Raw genomic sequence first — 21,840 nt, forward strand, 5'->3', positions numbered from 1 at the left:
CTCTAAAAAGCCAAAAATTGTAAAAAGTCTTTCACAGGGATGCAGTACTCGGGGCGCGAACACAGAAACATCAAATGTTTTGTTGCAAATAGTCAAATAGCCTGAAACGGATGTCAATAGGAGGCTAACATATATATATATATTTTTTTTTAATTTGTATTTATATTATTACTATTATTATTATTGTTTTTATTATTATTATTATTATTATCATTAATATTATTATTGTTATCATTATCATTATTACTTTTATTATTATTACATTATATGATTATTATTACATATTATATTATAGAATACATTATTATATAATAAATTATTGTGATATTATACATCAAAAAATTCCTTTGGGATAAATAAAATTGATCTTATTCTTATTCTTATTCTTAACATATATGCTACTATTATTTATTATTTATTTATATCTTTAATTTTTATATATAAAAAATATATACACATATAATGAGTGTATACACACTCATATATACATATGCACACACACACACACACACACACACACACACACACACACACATACATATATACCTTCAACCAGGTGATCTAACTAAATCAATATTCATATTATTGACTGGATAAAAGTAGACGACTTCCATCTGGGGCCCGGCATGGAGCTCCGCACAGCGGCGTAGAAATTAAAATGATAAACACACACACACACACACACACACACACACACACACACATGCTCAGAAACCTCTCGGGGGGGAACAAAATTGTGACATCTGTGTGCGACGGGAGGAAATCCCAGCGCGGCTCGGGCAGATCACAAGGTTCTTTAATGGTTCCATCCGTTCCAGATACGGCGTGTAAAGCCTGCGCCGTTCCTCCCCCTTTGTTTGCTGTCATCTATTGTGCTGCGTGCACGGCGGCTGTCAAAAAACACACACACACACACTAAAAAAACCCTCCTCAGCGTGCCCCATTAAAAACGCCGGAGCTGTGTCCTCGCGCGGCGAATAATGCACGGCAGCCACATCCAATTAATATCACTCACAGCCCGAGCGGACGGCCCGAAGATGGGAGATTACAAGCTTCTATTGACAGCCGTGTGTGTGTGTGTGTGTGTATGTGTGTGTGTGTGTGTTTTGTGGATTTTTTTTTCCCCACACTTGAATCAAGGGGTGCGTACGAGAGGATGTGTTACTTCACATTTATTACACACCCAGAGGAAACACGGCTTGACACAAACACACACAGCGGTAAGTGTATATATGTGTGTGTGTGTGTGTGTGTGTGTGAGAACAATTGGGTTCCAAGAAGGTTCCTTCACAATCCATCACGGGTCAATATTCCTGATCAGGAAATAAGAGTAAGCAATCGGGTAAACAAGACGGCGTATTCCCACGCAAAAAACATTAAAGTCGTTTTTGGAAAAAAAACAAACAAATAAACTGATTTTAACACGTTTAACTGTAATTTCTTACGGTTTTTGCAGCTACTGTTCATTTCTATGTTTTTAAGAATAGCGATAACGCGTTACTTACATCCTGATTGGACGCGTGAGAGGGAGGGAGGGAAAAGCTCGGAAAACAAACGAAAAAAAAAAAAGCTGGGATAAAAGAGATGCGGTTTTTGCGAGTTCATGGGTTATTATTCATTAGTTTAGCTGGTTAGCGCTGCTGGCGAAGGATCCGGGCGGGGCTCGGACCTGGACTCGGGCCTGAGCCCGGTCTGCCTCCACATTCCATACGCTGTGGGAAATCTCTGAGCGACTCCAGCTGGCTCGGAAACGCCGTTACGCAACTTTTCCGACGGCGAACCCACAAAGAGGACGGGACCCTCCGGCTGCTCGCTTGTTTCCCACAGTCCCTCCCGACTTCGCCTTTCGCTCGGGTCACGGGGTCAACGCCCCGTCCCGGGGAAATCGCGGCGGAGCTGGAGGCGGGGCTTAACCCGCACCGGTCACATGTCAATCATAGCGTCGCCTACGCCGACCGCGGAAGCTAACCTGAATCGACGTGCCGACACGGGACTCGCTGCGCCCGCGGATGTTTTTTTGTTTTTTTAAATTTGCACAAGTGGCTCTCACGCCCGGCGCACTCCCCGCTCCCGCCGCAGCCGGGCGACCCCGTGTTCACGGAGAGTGTGCACTCTCAACACAAGAGTTGGGACTGAATATCGGCGCGAGGGCGCCCCCTGCAGGCCTGGAGGAGCAGCAGATAATAGATGTATGTAAAATTAGAATATTGTGTTATTATATTATATATATTATATTATATTATATTGTTCTAAAACTAGAATATATATATATATATTCTATAAATATTATATTTTTCATATTATTATTATAAAATTAGAATATTGTGATAAAGTTCTTTATCTTCTGTGATGCGATAAAAAAAAAAAACTTTTTCATGCTATTCTAATATTTTGAGATAGGATTTTTGAGTTTTCTTGAGATGTAAGCCATAATCAGCAATATTAAAATAATAAAGGCTGGCAAGATTTTAGTTGATTTGTAATGAATCCAGAATGTATGACATTTTTGTAATTGCATTACAGGAGATAAAGAACTTTATCACAATATTCTAATTTTCTGAGACAGTCCTGTAGACATAAATAAATATGTAAACATATATATATATATATATATATATATATATATATATATATATATATATATATACGCACACATGCACATACACACACACATATAAACACACACACACACACATACACATACATATGTACAGGCACACACACACATACATATTCATGCATGCACACACACATACACACATATATATATATATATACATGCATATATATACATGCACACACACATACGCATATATACATACATACATACACACAGAGGACGTGCCTCACTTGCCAATCTTGGAAAGAAAATAAATAAATAGATAAATAAATAAATAAATAAATTAAAAAAAAAAAAAAAAAAATGGTTATATTCATCTAAGTGAGGCACGCAGTTCCCCTGCCTCATGATAGGCATCCCTCACCAGCCATGAACCTCACCACACATCACACACGCACACGCACACGCACACGCACACGCACACACACACACACACACACACACACACACACACAGAGTAGACCCTCATTTATTGCGGGGGTGACGGACGTGCTAAACGAAAATCTGTAAAGTAGCAACCATAGTCTTATTTTATCATCTTTATGTATTCTAAAGCTTTATGACCTTCCCCAAACTCCTATTAACCTTCCCTTTATTTTTATAAACACTTTTTGCACTGTTAAAAGAGGAGTGATGGGACACGGATGTGAAACGGACGCCAGAGAAAGATGCTATGGCAGCAGAGCCAATCACAGCCCAGGATTCAGAACACCATGTTCTGATTGGTCGCCACCCTGGAAAATGGTGATATTACCATAAAATCAATTGAAATAATTAAATTGCCAGAAAAATTTTTTTTTTTAAAAAATCTGGAATTTTAATCCACAACGCATGCAATTTTATAACATGGATTTTATTTGAAATATGTAATATAATAAAACCTGTGTGTATAAAATTGTAAAAACTGCACCATCAGAAAAGAGAAAAAATGACAGCGATACCGTGGACCATGACGTGGCGAGGGACTACTGGACTGATTTTTTTTTCTTTTTCTAATGATGCCGGATAGACAGCAGGCTTTTGCTTTGCAAACACACACACACACACACACACACACACACACACACACGGAGCGTCATTGCACATTAAAAATACGGACTGGTTTTAGGAGCGAGTACTGTGCGGCAGTAGCAGCGGTTATTCATTGTTAAATTAGCAAATATCCGATTTAAATGTATATTTATTTAAATTATAGGGTACATTAACCCGACAATTATAGCCAGGTGTTTTTCCGAACAGGATTAGATAGTCGTTGCCAAGGGCAACAGCATACGGCAGGAAGATCACGTCAGCTAGCGGTGCGTTGAAACACCCGCCGAACAAGCATTTTTTTTTTTTTTTTTTTTTAAATAAAACAAACAAAAAAAAAAAAAAAAAAAAAAAAAAAAAAAAGCAATTAAGCAACGACTGGTTGAAATTGCCTGGTGATCCAATTAAACCCCGAATCCCCGCCGACCGCAGCCGGCCTCTAATGAGGTACAATTAAACGGCATTAGCGCGGATTCCTCACGACATGCCTCCTCCCTGCCTCTTCCTCCGGGCGCGTCCCGCTCCGACTACCGGCAGAAAATAAATATGTGTATTTGGAGTTGTTATTGCTGTTTAATTTACTATAATGAAAGTGCTAGCCGGCGCTGGCGGATGAGCCATTTTAATTTTAGGGCCGAGCGCCGGCTTGCATGTTAATTACCTCATTTGCATAAATCGTGTCACTTGACTCGGGATTCCAATTAAACCCTTGATTAATTGCTTGGGTGACCCGTTAAATAGAATCCTTTAAGTGGTTCAACAGGGCCATCGCCGCCTGTTGACATGTACACACATGCTTACACACACACACACACACACACACACACATATATATACGTGATGCACTCCGAGTGCAATTAATAAGAAGTTGCAGCGGGATGAAACCTGCAGAGGGAAATGTGAAAAATGAGGAAGGGATCCACTCACAGCCGAAGCGCACGCTCACCCATACACACAAACACACACACATGCACCCCCAACACACACACACACACGCACGCACGCACGTGCACGCCCTGTCAGCTCTGCAGGCCTGCTGTCTGTCATTGGCGGTCAGGTCAAAGAGCTCGCCTCCAGCTGACAGGCTGATTGGGGGGGGGGGGGGGGGCGTGCACGTCCGGCCTGCGTGAGTGCACGTCTGTTTATCCCAGATACAACATCAGTACCCCGGTAAATTTTATGTGCGTGTTTTAGCGCACGCATCCGAGTTGCGGTTACACACCGCGTTACATAAGATATTAAAAGTGAATTGTTGTTTTGGACGCCTGTGACGCCTCCGGTCGTCCCTGCTGGATTATAATCCAATCACCTGGTTCGGACCGTACCAACTGGGTGAATTTAGGGGGGGGGTTCGTCACGGAAACGTGTGTGAACTCCTCGTAGCCTTCCGCCCGCGAGGGGCTGATGAAACTGTTGCGTTTTGCTGAGTTTAAAACTCGTGATTAAATCTGCTGGCGTCGAAACCCGGGCGTCGGGCCTGCGGTCACGGCGGAGCCACGACTAGCTAGAGCAGGTGTGTGTGTGTGTGTGTGTGTGTGGCGTCAATCGGTCGTGAATCAGGGCGGAGGCAGCGGCTTTTGGGAGGATTAACGCTCGTCTGGAGGCGTTTAGATCTCGCGTTTGTCGTCCTCCGCTGTGATCTACTCCTCCTCCAGACGCACACACACACACACACACACACACACACACACACACACACACGGGACCCGCAGAGCAGAGATTCCTCTTAATTCAGCGGCAGTGAAAAGCAGACAGTGAGAGCCAAGGAGGGCGGGGGGGGGGGGTTTGGCCATGAAGTTTATGAACAGATTCGCTGAAGTTGGCAAGAACAGCAGCTGCGACTTGACCCCCCCTTTCTTAATGGTCCGAGCCCTTCGCCCCCCCGCTCGCCGCTCGCCGCCCGCCATCTCCGTCTCAGTCTTATATCCCCGCTGATAACGTCACCGAAATATAGATTCGGGAACGAGGCCGGCCAGGTGACGGTTAGCGGCGAGGTTCCGGAGGAGATATAATCTCCAGGAAATCCCTCCCACGCTTCCTGGACGCGTGGACGAATCGCGGTAAAGATGGCGGGATGATTCGCGAGTCTTCGGTATCGCAGCGAGCGGAGGGCGGACGAGAGCCCCGGCTGTATTTCAGCCCTGCCAGCTTTTACTCCGGGAATCTTAACATAACAATAGCGCGGCCGCTTCGGGGCCCTTTTAAGCCCCCCCTTCTCCTCCCGCCCCCGAACCATTTCATTTCCAGCTCTGCCGCTCTCTGAGTTCACTTACATTTTGGCTGCGCGTCGCCATGGCAGCGGACACTGGCCCTCGTGTCTGACTCAGACGTCTTCCAGAGCATTTGAACTCCAAGTGAGTCATAATGAGCCCCCACCCCGGCCGGCTGAAAATAGGCTCGCCGCTCCGAAACCACCCTTTCGTTCTGCGGCAAACTCGCCAACCAGACGGAACCCCGAGTCCCTCCGGTCGCCCCGTCGGGCGAAATGAGGGAAACGCTCCCTTTCCCGCTCGGCGAGCTAGCTGGCGGGGACGGGAGGTTGTTGATACGTCGCACCTGGGCGATCGGGCAAGACGGCGTATCTCGGCGACCCTTGAACCCGTCGCTTCGCGGATGACGGCGTGTGTGTGTGTGTGTGTGTGTGTCATAACCGCCGCGGGGAAGGAGAGGAAACCGGCGAGCGATCGCAGTTCCGGCGCTCAGGAATAGCGCCGCCTCTGCAGGGGAAGGTCGACGGGTCCAGGGCCTGGATCCTCGGCGAGGAGGGGGCGGCGTTTGAAAAAACACGCCGAGGGATGATGGAATCGACGGCGAGGGCGGCGAGGACGAGGACGGCGATCCGGATTGGAGGACGGGACCCGTGGACTCGTCACCGGGCGTCCAATAAGGCTTGAGAAATAACTTAATTACAAGCTGCGCTCTAATTACAGCGTTGCAGTAATGCACTTTTAAGTGTAATGCAAATTTACCTAATTAGGTCCATCACACACACACACACACACACAGGCACGTGCACGCCAACGTACGCCACAAACGCCGACGGTTGGTAATTAGCGGCGGTGATGAAGCCATCAATTACGCTTCCTTTTCGGCGGAGTCACGCCGCAGTCAGCTGACCCCGGCGCCGGACGACTCTTAAAACGCCGCAATCTTTTATGACAAATAAATAAAATAGGCCGCAGTAAATGAAACATTAACAAGTTTGCCTTTTTTTATCGTTACTTCTGAGATACACGGCGCAGCCGGAGCCGTATATCCCCTCTATCTGTTCCAGTAATGGCGGTTTTATGTCTCTGACAGGCTGTTAATGAGCAGCCGGCCGCAACCCGGATACGCACTTTCAAAACCCCCGGAAAGGAATCGGGGCGTCGGCTTTTATTATCCCGGAGCTCGGGGGTCGGGGTTCGTTCAGGGCAAGAGTCCGAGCCCCGGGGCTTCCTGGGGTTTACGAGGCCGGGCCGGAGTGAGGTCATTACACTACGTCAGCGGAGGCTCAGCTTTTTCCAGAGTTTCCCCAAAAGCGTGAATAACGGCGGCCAAATGTGGCTTTCACGCCGACGGAGGGGAAGGAAGGTCGGCCGCGTGTCCGTTTCAATGAGGGGACGGAACTTGACCTCGCTTAAAGCCAAGGGGAGTAGGAGTAGGAGTAGCGGCTAGCTGGGGGCGGTGATTGGCTAGCTGGATACAATGGATTAGCAAGGGAAAGTGGCTAACTGGGGACAGTGGGCATGGCTAGTTGAGGACAGTTGTAGCAGCTAGATGGGGACAGTTGCAGTGGCTAGTTTAGGACAGGTGATTGACTAGCTTCATACTAGTCTTTGGCTAACAAGGGAAGGTGGTTGGGAAGGTGGTTGTTAGCAACTGGGGACAGCTAGTTGGGACTGTGGATGTGGCTAGTTGTGGACAGTTGTAGCAGCTAGTTGAGGACAGTTGTAGCAGCTACATGGGGACAGTGGACTTGGCTAGTTGGAGACAGGTGTAGTGGCTCGTTGGGAACAGGTGATTGACCAGCTGAGTGCTATGGATTGGCTAGCAAGGGAAGGTGGTTGTTGGCAACTGGGGGACGATGGGAGCGACTAGTTGGGGACAGTTGTAGTGGCTAGTTGGGGACAGTTATAGTGGCTAGTTGGGGACAGTTGTAGTGGCTAGTTGGGAACAGGTGATTGACCAGCTGAGTACTATGGATTGGCTAGCAAGGGAAGGTGGTTGTTGGCAAGTGGGGACGGCTAGTTGGAACTGTGGATGTGGCAATTGTGGACAGGGCACATTGCTAGTTGGGGACAGTCGGAGTGGCTAGTTGGGGACAGATGGCATGGCTAGTTTAGACAGTAAGAGTGGCTAGTTGGGGACAGAGTGCAATTGTTAGCTAGAGAAAGTGCGCATTGCTAGCTGGTGGGTGTGGGAGTGGCTAGTTGGGGACAGTGCGCATTGCTAGCTGGCTAGCAAGGGAAGGTGCACGTGGCTAGTTGGAGACAGTAAGCGTGTCTTTTTGGGCAAAGCAAGCATTGGTAGTTGGGGACAGTGGCAATGACTGGTTTGGATAGTGGGAGTGGCTAGTTGACAGTAAGCAATAGTTAGCTGGAGAAAGTGCGCATTGCTAGCTGGGGACTAGTCGGGGACAGTGGGCGTGGCTAGTTGGAGACAGTTGTCGTGGCTAGTTGGGGACAGTTGTAGTGGTTAGTTGGGGACAGTTGTCGTGGCTAGTTGGGGACAGGTGATTGACTAGCTGAGTACTATGGATTTGGCTAGCAAGGGAAGGTTAGCGATAGATAGCTATCTGTCGGCCATATTTGTTTGACTCGGTAGACCCGCCCTCCCCTGAAATGTATTCAGGTGTCTTCGCTCACACCGGCGTGTCACGTCCGATCCCTCATCAGGTCGCACGGAAACATCCGTAACCATGGCAACAGTTATTGGGCGCGTCCCCCCGGCAAATCGGCCATCCCGAGACGCCAGTTTGGGAAAACAAACGGACGGGCGTTACTGACAGCCCTGGCGGGTTCCCAGCGCCCGACGGCAGGAACAGCGTCCTTAATGGGATAAAACTACGTGAACGGTCCTGCAGCTCTAACGGCTTTGTTTACATCCCATCCCTCCGTATTGATGTTTTCCGCCGAAACGCGAGAAAACCTCCGTCTGACAGGCGGGCGGACCGAGACAAAGCCACCGGGGAGCAGCAGGTAGGACCGACCGCTGGTATTCACGCTCCATCGATCCGCCCGCCTCCCCAGACCGCGCTGCGCCGTAACAGCTTTTTCAATTATACCCGACACGCCGCGGCGAAGAAGGAGCGTGATATGAATGATGGCGTCACCGGGGAGTAAACAGAAAAGCATACAATCAATGGCCGGGCGGACGGCGACGACCGGACTTCAGAAGTAAAAACGTTGATTTAATGCCAGTTAGCTTAAGTTTCCACTCGCGGTCACATGGTTTGCGCTACTTTTGTTCCGTAAAGGACGACGCAAGGACCGCGCTCACAGCTCCAGGGTTTCTTTTATCATACAGCAGAACCTTAACTTGAGAATTTTCCAAGATCCGAGCCGCCGCTCGGGGGATTTTTTTTTTTTTTTCGCGATTCCAGCCCAGATTTGAGCCGGGAGCGAGAAGCATGAGCGTTTGAAGCCGACGTGGACGACGCTGTCCGTGAAGTGGCGTTGAAAGACAGTGAGACGTGCCGCCTGCTGCTAGCTAGCCCAGAGAAAATCATGAAAATAAAAGTGGTGTGCGTGAAGCTGCCGAGAAAACGTGACGGAGAGCGTCGTCCGTCAGAAGGCAGGAGAGTTACGGGGATTCGGTGCAGACGACGGCGGGAACGTCGTTCAAAACCGGTAGAAAATAACATTTAGCAACGCAATGTGATCGAGTTCCAAATGCAAACCTCTCCAACCTCCTGCGCCGCTTTTCAACAATACACTTAATAAAATCAGTTTCTAAATAATTGTTAATTTTGTCATTTATTTATCATTAACACTATATCATATAGTATATTTTTATTACCTAAAAGTCATAATGAGGTTGCTTTCACTTTATTTTAATGGGGAGATTTCATTTGATGAGAGTTCGAGCTCGGTCACGGCGCAAATTCAACTCGTAAGTCGAGGTTCCCCCGTATCCGAGGGAACAAAAAGTAAAATAATGCAAAGTCGACTCCTTTTTTCTTAATTTGCAACGCTGTTCTCAGAACGCGCAGGTTCGAGTGGCGCGGCATCCTGCGGGCGAATACCGAGGGGAAAATTATCCCACGGAGGCGACGTCGGGAGAAAAATGCACGGACGCGGAAGATCGAGCCCCGAAGTCGGGGGCCGAAGCGGCGTCCGGCGGCTCGGCTGAGCTCGGCTGAGCCCCTGAGGTCGTCCGTGTCGAAGCGGGATTAGGGGCGGCCGGCGATCCTGTCAAAGCAACGTGTCGCCGACCGCTGCGTCTACACACTCCGCCGGCCGCTGATCCCCTTAACCGACTCCCGGCGGGCCCGGCCCGCTAAGGCGAGCTGACAGCGGGGGCTATTTTCGGGCAGAAACCGCCCCGGTTGGGAGCGGCGGGCAGAGATTGCCGGGGCGCGTTGCCATCGCTCTCCATTAGAGGGGAGGAAAAACGGAGCGAGGTCCGGCCTGGACGTTTTGCGGCGCGGGGGCAACCTTTGGCTCGGGACGCTTCCCAGAAACAGATGAGGGATAAACGTGTTGTGACAGCAGCTAATAAGGTCCCTGTGATCTGCTGGGAGCGCATAGCTGTGTGTGTGTGTGTGTGTGTGTGTGTGAGCGCGAGTCACGGGCGAGTGTATTCTTTAAAGAGGGGGCTGATGGTGAGGGATGAGCAGACGAGAGGAAGCTGCAGGACCGCGCGACGCACGTCGGACACGCTTGATCATCTCGTCTCCCTTTGTGCGTGACGGGATTAAAAAGAGCCGGCGGACGAAAATAGCGAGCAGGAACGCAAATAAAGCCCCTAAAAATAGCGAGTGCCGAGAATTTGATCGCCCGCCGGTCACACCGCCGCCACCGAAGCCTCGCGTTTGAGGACACGGCGGCGGGGAAAATAGTCGTCTTTGCTCGGTAAGTTTGTAATTGTCCTTTACTTGCGCGCTAATGATGGTTTGACCCTAATGCGCGGGCTCAGGCTCGACCCCGAGCGCTAACCCAATTACACACACCGTCATTCACCTGGATCCACCTGACGGCGGTTGGCGCCAAGCAGGCGTCAGTCGCTCTTGACACCGACACGTCCAGGGGACGCGTGGTGACCCGACAACAAGCGCCATGTTGCGGCGCGGCTATAAACGGCGAGCTAGCGGTTGATATTCTTTTGCTCGCCGACGGATGTCCCGCTCCCCGCCCCCCCTGCAGACGCTGTGTCATTGTCTGCGGCGTGAGTAATCGAATCGCTGAGGAGTTTGAGGGCCGGTCGTGACGGCGCGGCGGCTGCCCGGCGCCGCCGCCGAACCTGCGGGGTGATTTAGCGCGCTAGCCGGGCGTGTTTCTCTGCGAGGCGCGACCAAACATCACAACCGTCGCCGCTTCCATTTTGCACAGCTCGTAAAGTCACCTTTTCCTGGTCGGACACGACGCCGGCACAGCTCGGAAGCAGCAAAACTCCGGAATTACAGGCGGAGTGTGTGTGTGTGTGTGTGTGTGTGTGTGTTTATCACACACCGGTTGTGTCGGGTCCCATTACACTGCACAAGCCTTTGAAATGAAGTGGCTGTCGAGTTTAAATGGAATTAATTAATATTGTTCCCCCCCGCCCCTCTCCCAACACACACACACACACACACACACACACAAGGACATGCACACACACATTTCACAAATCCGGGGAGTCCTTCTGTGTCTCCAAGCGGGTCCAGTGTTTATTATGGGATGAAAAATAAAGGATAAATCTCGGTGGAGGCCGCCACGCCGCGCCGGCGCCGGCAGGCTGCGAAGCTCGCCGATCAGCAGGAGTGGGGAAGACTGATCAGTTGGATCAATAAGCGGCGCGTCGATCGCTGACGCCGACCTGTTTGCCGGTGCAGCGCGTGAGCGTCTGTCAATCAATGTTGTGCAAACCCCGCCCCATGAACACTGAGTTCCAGTATTGCTACGGAAATGGACGGACGGACCAATTTAAGGGAGACAGGAAACAAATGTGTCTATTGATCAAGACCAAACAATAGATCAGAAAAGAGAAAATATCTTTTTCTGCTTTTAATTTGGTGGGACGCTGCTGGAGGCTAACTTCCTGTCAGAAAAGGAAACGTGAAAGCGCCCGCAAATCCACCGCCAAGGCGACGTGGGAGTCTCACTTGACGGCGAACACGGCTAGCTAGCCATGTGCAGTCGCGCTCGGGGAGCAGAATGATAAGCTGCCATAAGCGAAATGGCACGCCATTAGCAGTTTGCTAATGTTAGCATCTCACCATATGACATGTGAATGAGAGGGTGAATGTTAGCATTTATCTATATAATGTATGAATGAGAGAGTGAATGTTAGCATCTCTCCATATGACATGTGAATCAGGGGATGAATGTTAGCATTTATCTATATATCTATATAATGTATGAATGAGAGAATGAATGTTAGCATGTATCTATATGAAGTGCAGATGTTAGCATGTATCTAGATGATGTGTGGATGTTCGCATGTATTTATATGACAAGTGAATGAGGGGGTGAATGTTAGCATTTATCGATATAGCGTATGAATGAGGGAATGAATATTAGCATGTCTTCAAATGGGGTTTGAATGTTAGCATGTATCTATATGACGTGCGGATGTTAGCATGTATCTAGATGATGTGTGGATGTTAGCATATGTCTATATGATGTGCGGATGTTAGCATGTATCTATATGACGAGTGAATGAGAGGGTGATTGTTAGTATTTATCTATATGATGTGTGAATGTTAGCATCTCTCCATAATACATGTGAATGAGAGGGTGAATGTTAGCATTTATCTATATAGCATATGAATGTTAGCGTGTCTCTGAATAGGGCGTAAATGTTAGCATGTATCTATATGACGTGCGGATGTTAGCATATATCTATATAATGTGTGGATTGTATCTATATGACGAGGGAATGAGGGGGTGAATGTCTGCATTTATCTATATGATGTGTGAATGTTAGCATTTATCTATATGATGTGTGAATGTTAGCATGTATCTATATGATGTGTGAATGTTGGCATTTATCTATATGATGTGTGAATGTTAGCATGTATCTATATGATGTGTGAATGTTAGCATAAATCTATATGATGTGTGAATGAGGGGGTGAATGTTAGCTTCTATCTATATGACATGTGGATGTTAGCATGTATCTATATGACATGCGGATGTTAGCATATATCTATATAATGTGCGGATTGTATCTATATGACGAGTGAATGAGGGGGTGAATGTTGGCATTTATCTATATGATGTGTGACTGTTAGCATAAATCTATATGATGCGTGAATGAGGGGGGGGTGAATGTTAGCTTCTATCTATCTGACATGTGGATGTTAGCATGTGAATGTTAGCTTGTATCTGGTTGACATGTCAATGTTAGCATGTATCTATATGACATGTGGATGTTAGCATGTATCTTTATGACGTGTGAATGAGGGGGTGAATGTTAACATGTATCTATATGACATGTGAATGTTAGCTTGTATCTGGTTGACATGTCGATGTTAGCATGTATCTCTATGCATGTCAATGTTAGCATGTATCTCTATGCATGTCAATGTTAGCATGTATCTATATGCATGTCAATGTTAGCATGTATCTATATGCATGTCAATGTTAGCATGTATCTACAGGACGTGTGAATGAGAGGGTGAATGCTAAGACGGTTTCCACCAAGTGGTAAAGATAATGAATGAATGAGTAAATGAATGAATGAATGAATGAATCCACACGACAGCAGCCAGTATAGGTTTTGGTCTGGCGGCCGGCCATCGACCTTCCAGCACGTGTCTTCTTCCTCCTCCTGCCCCCCGAAGTGGTCGTGGCGAGCGGCGGCGGTGAATATTTACGGCGTTCTGAGGATTAAGACGTTCGGCCATTTCCAAATCTATTACGGCGCCGCGGTTTAATTGACTCAATGCTCCCGGCTGAGCCACAAAGAGGGAAAGGAAGGACTTCCTTATTTAAAGGTGAAATAAAACACACACACACACACACACACACACACACACACACACACACATGCAGAGAAGAGACAGAGGGCAGGTCACTTGGCTGTGACGGCTCTATTTTAGTTAAGTGGAAAACACAGCTGTCAATCACCCACGCAAGTAAATGGTTTCTGAAAGCGTCCAAACAAATCCGAGAGCCCGATGAGGCGCGGCGCCCTCCTCCACCTCAGGACGTAATCCCGGCAGGTAAAGGTGGGCGGGGCGAGAGGGGCGGAGCCTATCCCGCCCAATCAGCCCGAGCGCTGCGGCGCCGGCGGTAAAGACGGCCGAATCGATTGCAGCTTTTCCAGACGGCGTGGAGCCGAAGCGACAGGAAAAAAAAAAAAAGACGCACGGCGAGCGGCTAGCACCACGACCGGAGAGGATGATTACTCTCTTTATTTTTCTCTCTCTCTCTCTGTTAACAAACCCCGGGTTCTTCGCTCCAGACTGCAGCCGCGTCTGCCGGGATTTTAATTTCCTAATCACTCCTTTTCAAAGTGCACGCCGAAAATCTTCACTCGCCCCAATTTGGTGTGATTTGCTTCCCCGCTTTCCCATTTGTTCAATCAAATATAACAGCAAAAAACGTCTGCTACGCACACACACACACACACACACACGCACACACACACACACACAGCCTCCCAAATGGCTCGTTTATGATGGAAAGAAAACAGGAAAATTACCGCGGCAAAGAAACATATCCGTCTGTTTGAGGAATGAAATAAACACACACACACACACACACACACATATGCACACACGAACACACTCCAGTGGAGAACAATTATAAAAACCTGCGGGGTCAGCAGGCCGACTCCATCTTGTTTCGGCTTCCAGAGCAGCCGATGAGTTAAAGGTCAGCAACTTCGTTTTGCCAATTAGTTTCCTTTGCAGGCTCGCCGCCGCCGCCCGCCGCCGCCCGCCGCCGCCCTCGGCCGCCCGCCGCTCCGCCGGATTCCGATGCCACTAATTGTGGAATAATGAGCGCAGGACGCCATTCCCGCCATTTAGGGGGGCGCGGTTTGAATAACCCCCTTATGGCGGCCCGAGGGTCACGACCTGCGCTCCGGGGTCACGGCGAGGCGTCGGAGGTCGATGGTCCGGGTCGGAGGAGGCCACGTTTCCAGGGGAACGGCGTCTCCCGCGGCGACGGTTTCTGACACGGCGATGGAGGGCGGCGTCATGTTTACAGCGAAAAAATACGCGCCGGACCAAAACCTCGTACCAAAATGGCAGGAAGGGGCGGAGCTTCTGGGCGACTTTGCGGCCACTCAGGTGCATGGCGGCAAGCGAGCGCAGCGTTCATCGGGTTCTTACCTTCGCCGGCCCAGCGTCGGCGGCCCTCCGCCCGTCCTGATTGGCCGCTGCCGAGGGAGCGTCCGGAGGGGGGCGGGGCTTCGGCTGCTGCGCGCCGCTCCCGGCCTCCATCTTCCTCGCTGGCGCCCTGCAAGAGGGCAAACAGAAGTTGTTACCAAAGCAAAGTAACGACCGTTCATAAACAGCCCGGCGCGGTGGACACACTTCCTGTGCAGCGTGACGCACGTGCACGCACACACACACACACACACCTGCAGTGCATGCACGGATCACTCCACCCCGCTGGACGGGTAGAGGTGGTCGTGATGCCTTCACTGACCTCCACGATTGGGGAGGGGGGGAGGGGGATCTTGCACCTGTTGCTTCTTGTGACGTCACCTGTGACGTCAGTCAGTGCGTTCAACCACCTGACCATTTCGGTGCACGCCGGTGCTGCGTGCACGACCCCCTAACTTTGTCAGAGCGACACGAGTTTGCAGGGTTTTTTTTTTTTTTTTTTTGCAACGCGCTTGCAGGGAAAGTTCATCCCGGACTTCCCGGAAGTGACGTCGCGTCTGTTTCCGGGCACGTTTTCCGAGCAGCTGCGCGGAGGTTTCGGCGTCGAACGCGGAGGAAGAAGGAGAAGGACGGAGGAGAGAGAAGCTCGGCTACCTGGGTTCTTCCTCCCGGTCACGTCGGCGCTCCGAGCCGCCTCTACATCTCTGCCGGCGGGCGGGCGGCGCGACGAAGAGCCGCCGATCCCCCGCGGTTCGGTCGCCGTTAAGCCGTCAAAAGCCGGCGAGACGCGTGGGGGAGGGTGGAGGCTGCTGTCACGGCAGGCGTGTCCCGGACGAACCCTCCTCTTCCTCCTGCAGCCGGAACACAAGAAATGATTTATTTGATCTTTTTTTTTTTTATTGTCAATTTAAATAAAGTGACGGTCGCGCTGCAAAAATTGAAGCTTGTTTTTGTTTTTAATATATTTGGAGGATTTTGTCGTTGGTGTGATTTTATTTACCAAATACTTTTACATTTTTATCTTTTCAGGGGAAGTGCTTGTTATCCTCGATGCTTTTACTGCTGTCGTTCTTTCTGCTGTCTATTCGGGAGATTTTTTTTTTTTCTTTTGCTATTTTCTAAACGTATATTTATATTTATTGGCACTTATAACTGTTACTGTTGCGACGAAAGAATTGTAAATAAAAAAAGTTGATCTTAAAACACGTTGCGCTTTGCTTCAAATCACGTGATCAGCCATAAAGCGCAGACGATTTGACTGATGCTTATTTAAGAAAAGCAAAAAAATGTAAATTAAATTAAACACCTGCTTCCATGAGCCGGGCCCCCGTAGGTTTGTTTATATTTTTCATTATTTGTTTTGGATGACCACGCGTCAAAAAAAATAAAAATAAAAATAAGAGGGGAATTGGCTGCATTCTCATAAACGTCCACAAGATGTCAGCATAAACCAGGAAAAGGCGGTGAGACGTGAAGATGCTGGAGGAGAAGGAAGGAAAGGAGAAAGTTAGGAGAACCATCAAATTGAAGATCCATCATTCAGAAACACGTTAATGTTCTTCTGGTTGATCTTCATCCACCCCTCTCACCGTCCCCTCCTGTTGGAGAGCCTGCACCGTTCCAGAGGCCACATTGGTGTGAGCGCACACACACACACACCCACACACACACACACAAACAAACCGACCAGATGGGCATCCACCCAAACAGACAACTGCTCCGACAGGCGGCCCGAGTCTGTTCGGACAGAGAAGGCAGACGAGCAGAGGCACCGGCGGACAGGCGTAAACCAGAAGATGGAGGGAGGGGGCCGGACACTCGGGCCCCTGCGCGTCTCCAGGCAGTCATTTGCCCCCCCCTGCAATATGGAAGCCAGCAGGGACACACAGCCGGGCCTGCCGGTCGCCCCAGCCGTCGCGAGCGGATGTTTTCTGGGTTCTGTTGTTTCTGTTTCCCTGGTAATTGTTTTCCTCCGAGGCCCGCCAGTGGGACGAGGTGCCAGGTCTGTGTGTGTGTGTGTGTGTGTGTGTGTGTGTGAGGGGGTGGGGGGTTGAGAGAGTGTGTTATAAGCGGAAGCTGTTCCGCGGACCGGCTGTCCGTCTTCTGACTGGCGGAGTGTGTGTGTGTGTGTGTGTGTGTGTGTGGATCTGTTTCTGAACTAGATTCACCCTGTTCCCCCTGACCCGGCTCGTCGTCGCAGACACTTAGCGCTTCAGCGCAGGTACATATGTGTGTGTGTGTGTGTGTGTGTGTGTGTGTTCCCCTCACGGTGAGGTCAGACGCTCCGCGGGCCCGTCCTGGAGCCGAGGCCGCCGCCACCAGGGGGCACTTTGGGACTTTGGATGGGAGGCCGAGCGGCTGCGCCTTGGAACTGGATGGTTGCTTCCGCCGGTGACCTACATTTTTCTGTAAAAATAAGAAAAAATTAAAAAAAAAAAAAAAAAAAGAGGAAGCGTCGGATGAAAGTTTTTGCGCAGAAATCCCCCCGTCCAGAATTTGGCCGGAGGCCCGACGAGACGGCGGTGCTTTTCGCAGACTGACGCAAGAGGCCGGCAACACGGCACCGGCGTTTTTTTTCGGACGTATAAATATATAATGCTAGGTGTTAATAGCGTGCGGGGAGGGAACACGAACAAGCTTCTGCCGGCGGATCTGGTGCGAAATCGACGTCCGTCCGGTCGGTTTCGATCTCGATCGGGGTTCGTTCTGCGGCGCGGCCTCCGACGGATCCGACGGATCTCGCCCTGGCGACGCAGGAAGTGGCGGCGTCAGGCAGCGGGAAGCACTACAAGCACCGGTCGTGGATAGCGAACTGCGAAAATGACACCCCGGATTCGAACCCGAACCCGGCGCCCACCAGAAAAACTCCTTGAGCCTGAGTGAGAAAAGAGAGAGAGAGAAGAAGAAGGGAAGTTGCCTTGCAGACAAAGGCGCTGCGTGTTCCAAGAGGGCTGCTGTTGCTAAAACTAGCAAGAGGACAAAAGAAATTCGCCTGCTGATATACCATGTGTCAAGTGTGTGTGAGTGTGTGTGTGTGCCCGTGAGCGTGTACATACATACCACGGTGCCAGCCCCGGTGTGCACCATTTTTTTTTCTTTTTTTTTTTTTTTTTTTTTTTACTCCCCTCTCTTCTTCCTCTTCTGTCCTTCCTCCGCCACTGAGGTTTTTTTTTTTTTTTTAATTTAATTCAGTTTAATTCAGGTTTTTACTCCATTTTTACACACCTTTAACTATTTATTTATTCATTTTGATCTTTACTGTTTTTTTTTTGCTTTATTTTTATTATTCGCTATTTTTTAAGACAATTTATATTTCATCGTATTTCTTATTCTTCCTCTTTTCTACTATTATCTATTACTGTTATGTTTTTACTTGAAACTCTGGCACAGCAATTTCCTTCGGGATAAATAAAGTTGTTCTCATCTCATCTCTAATTTGTTTCCTTTATTTTTATACAAAATTCTATTTCTCATTCTTCCCCACAGCTTTCGAGTAAAAGCTATTTCCCCCTCCTGGGGGGGATCAATAAAGTATTCCGATTCCGACTAAAAAATTAAAAAAAGACACGGGTTCGATCGCACGCGCGGCTCATAATCGGACGCCGCGGCTTTACGGCTCATTTCCGGTTTCCGCTTAATTTGTGCTCCGGTGAATCAAACCGACTCGGATGCTACTTTAATCAGAAGGTGCTAATGGCGGCGGCGGCGGCGGCGGAGCGCGCGGCTCGACCACGCCGTTTGCTTCGCCGCCGCCCGAGTGTTACCCGGCGCGTGTTGGTGTTTCCAAGCTGGGCTGAATAATTAGGAAGTGATTCTCTCTAACGAGGGCTAAGGAGCTGTCAGGAGACGTTCACAGGCAGGTTCCGCCACGGAGAGTGTGAGGAGTCTTATCAGGGTCTTTGCTGTTTTGCTGCGCCTGTTTATAAAGAGCCGGCTTTATTTGGAGTGAATGGATTCTAGCAAGGTCTCTACTGTTGCCGCGCGCTGATTAAAAGTGTTTTCGCGATTACCCGTGGTGAGTCTATTCCAGCCTAACAGGGTTAGTGGCAGTTTTAATGAAGGGGAGCGATGGCTGCACGGGAAAGGGGGTTTTCGGGTAACGCGTGAGCGAGGACCGGGAGCGTCGCCTCTTTGTCCGCTTTTTCACCCGCCGTTGTTGTTGTTGTTGTTGTCGCTGGAAAACGACGGGAGGACGGGCCACGGGACGTGGTGGTAAATCCGTTTTTTGTTTTTTTTCTTCACGCAAAAAAAATAAAAAATAAACCCATCGTATCCACTGGAGTCAAGAGTCAAACGTCTTAGTTCGCCTCAGAGGCGAAGCCGTCGCCCCGCTCTTTTTGTCGGCCGCGCTTTGGCTTTTGATTCGCTGGTGCGAGCGGATTTCTCACAGCTTCGCGCGGATGTGTTTTTTTTTTTTTTTTTTTTTTTTTTTTTTTTTGAAAGTCCAATTTAACATTTGGTGTAACTATAATCGGCGCGGCGCCATAGCGCTCGCGCGGACTCGTCTGTGGAATCACACATTGGGGCCTCCGTGAGCGTGGTGCCATCTCTTTCTGCTTTGAGTAGCAACTATATTATTTTCTTTTTTTTTTAAGCGACTGAAATAGCTCCGGGCGGAAGATCAGATGTTTGACTTCAGCCAAATATCCAAAAAGGGGGCGGGGAAACTTCCCGCCCGTCCAGATTCCGACGGGCGTGAGGCCGATTCCTTTTCCTAAATCTATTTCTTTCACCTGCGATGTTTCATTTTCACGCGCGGCTTTCTTTAAGACGCGTCTACCTGCGGGGTCCGAACGGGGGCTTCTCGCTTATCAACAACACCTGTAAAGTTTATTTAAATCTAAAACCCCTTCGGGTGCGACCCCGTTATCAAATCAGACGACGACGTCGGGAAATGGCGTTCTGACACACTCTGATTAATAAACGTCCGACTGGTTGGATGGCGTCCTCGTACGGGGACGCTAGTTACGGACAACTTGTGAAGCTGTAATGAAGCGGCTGTTTTTGGGTTGGGGGTTGTTATTGACAGGGGAGACTGGAGAAGAAACAAAAAAGAAAAAAAAAAAACGCTTTGGCGCGGAGCAGGGCTTCCAGCGGAGGCCCTCCGCGACGCAGATTATTACACCGGCCGTTAAAATGAGCTAATGTTCTGCTGGCAGCGTTCGTCTCCAAAGGGACGGGGCGCTGCAGCAGACCCTCCCTCGCTCCACAGCTGGAAAAAAAAAAAAAAAAAAGAGGTGTAAATTGAAGCCAAAGTAAAAAGGAGAGAAAAAAAAAAAAAAAAATCAAACGCAGGGCCAAGCGTGCGGTATTTCTCCGATTTGGATTCTCCTGGGTTTCGGTGGAGGGGACGCGGCGTGGGCGCGCTTCTTATTGCGATAAGGTGACAGATGACGCTCGCGCAGCTTTTTAAACTGTTACTTAGCGTGTTTCAGTTGTAACACATTTCCCCGCGCTTCCATTTGTCTTGACGTTTCTCGGCCGGCATGTGTTTTTTGGCGGCGATCGTTCGTCGACGCCGGCCTTCACCTGCGGAGATATTCCGCGGCCGCTATTTTTCATCTTTTTTTTTTTTTTATTTTTTTTATTTATCATTCCGATCCCGAGGTGTCGTCGCTTCCCCGAGCCGCTTATTAGCGATGACAGGGGACGTCTGATTTGAGAGCAGGTGTAAATTTCACACACAGTTCGACACACACACACACACACACACACACATTAATCCAATTAATTTCGAACACGTTGCCCCGTTTAGCTCTCAGTTAGCCGGTCGTTCCCGACAATTTCCGTTTTTCTCCGGCAAATAAGACAAGATGATTTTAGCCCGTCTGACATGACGCCGACACCTCGGGACCCTGGAAAACGTCAGGAAATGCAAACCTACGCAAAAATTACAGGCGGAGGGAAAAAAAAATAAAAAATCTTTACATATATAAAGGCATGCTTGGGGGTGGTGGTGGTTTTGGGAGGCGGAGGGCTGGGGGGGGGGGGGGGGGATAACAGCGGAAAAATATTCCACTTTGAGAATGTGCAAGATCTCATGCAGTTGCCTCACTCTCACGCTCCATCCCTCCTCTCTGCTGGCGCTAAATCACACGTTAGTGCAGCCAGTGGATGTGTTGACAGTTTTACAAACAGAAATGTAAAACGCCATACTCATGGGGGCTCCGGAGAGAAATGGGGGTTGGGAGGAGGAGCGGCGGTAAGGGGGGGGGGGGGGGGGGCTGGAGACGGAAACGAAACGTGGCACCGGGTAGCGGAGGATAACCGCCTTAAAACACCTCGGTTCGGGCCGTTTTAATTACGCCGGCGTCGACCGTCATGGCGATGTGAGAGGAAGCGCTACCGCCGCTCGCTAGCTGAGGTCGCTGTCCGTGCAGGTCGCGCGTGGAGCCCGGGGTGTGGAAAGAACACGGCTGGTGTGTGATCGCTCGGCGCCGAGATGTTTTCCGCGGAGCGGCGAGGCCAGCCCGGACCTGCGCCGCCGTCCGACCGTCGTACATCCGCCGTCGGGATGCGACGGATTAGAAATAGCTGTCGAGCCCGGCTCTATTTCGAGGCCCCGTTTCCGCGTTCGCCGATCATTCGCTGTCACCGTGGAAATCGTTGACACGGCAAGATGGCCCCGACGCGGCAGACGTCGGCCCGTGACCCGTACGGCGCCGGCGGATCGCCAGGCTCGACAAAGAAGCGTGGGATCCCTGTCACTCAAGCGATTTCTTTGGAGAAG

The 21,840-nt window shown here is 49.6% G+C and overlaps 1 protein-coding gene across 4 annotated transcripts in view; it reads right to left on the minus strand.

Annotated features, from left to right (window-relative positions):
- The window catches only part of rbms3 (RNA binding motif, single stranded interacting protein), a 178,655-nt gene extending 162,724 nt beyond the window's left edge, over nt 1–15,931 (minus strand). For 2 of the 4 annotated variants that reach the window (XM_086178506.1, XM_086178504.1), the window contains exons 1-2: nt 15,765–15,925; nt 15,114–15,240 (exon numbers count right to left, since the gene is read on the minus strand). In XM_086178506.1, coding sequence (XP_086034632.1) covers nt 15,114–15,224 — 111 coding nt within the window. In that variant the 5' untranslated portion in view covers nt 15,225–15,240; nt 15,765–15,925. Of the gene's footprint in view, nt 1–15,113; nt 15,241–15,764 lie in introns of all 4 variants that reach the window. The other 2 variants (XM_086178507.1, XM_086178505.1) reach the window with 2 other exon arrangements.
- Nucleotides 15,932–21,840: the final 5,909 nt, after the last annotated feature.

This window comes from Fistularia commersonii, chromosome 30 (genome assembly GCF_037954325.1).
Source record: "Fistularia commersonii isolate RoL2024-O1a breed Wild chromosome 30, RoL_Fcom_v1.0, whole genome shotgun sequence".
NCBI classification, from domain to species: Eukaryota; Metazoa; Chordata; class Actinopteri; order Syngnathiformes; family Fistulariidae; genus Fistularia; species Fistularia commersonii.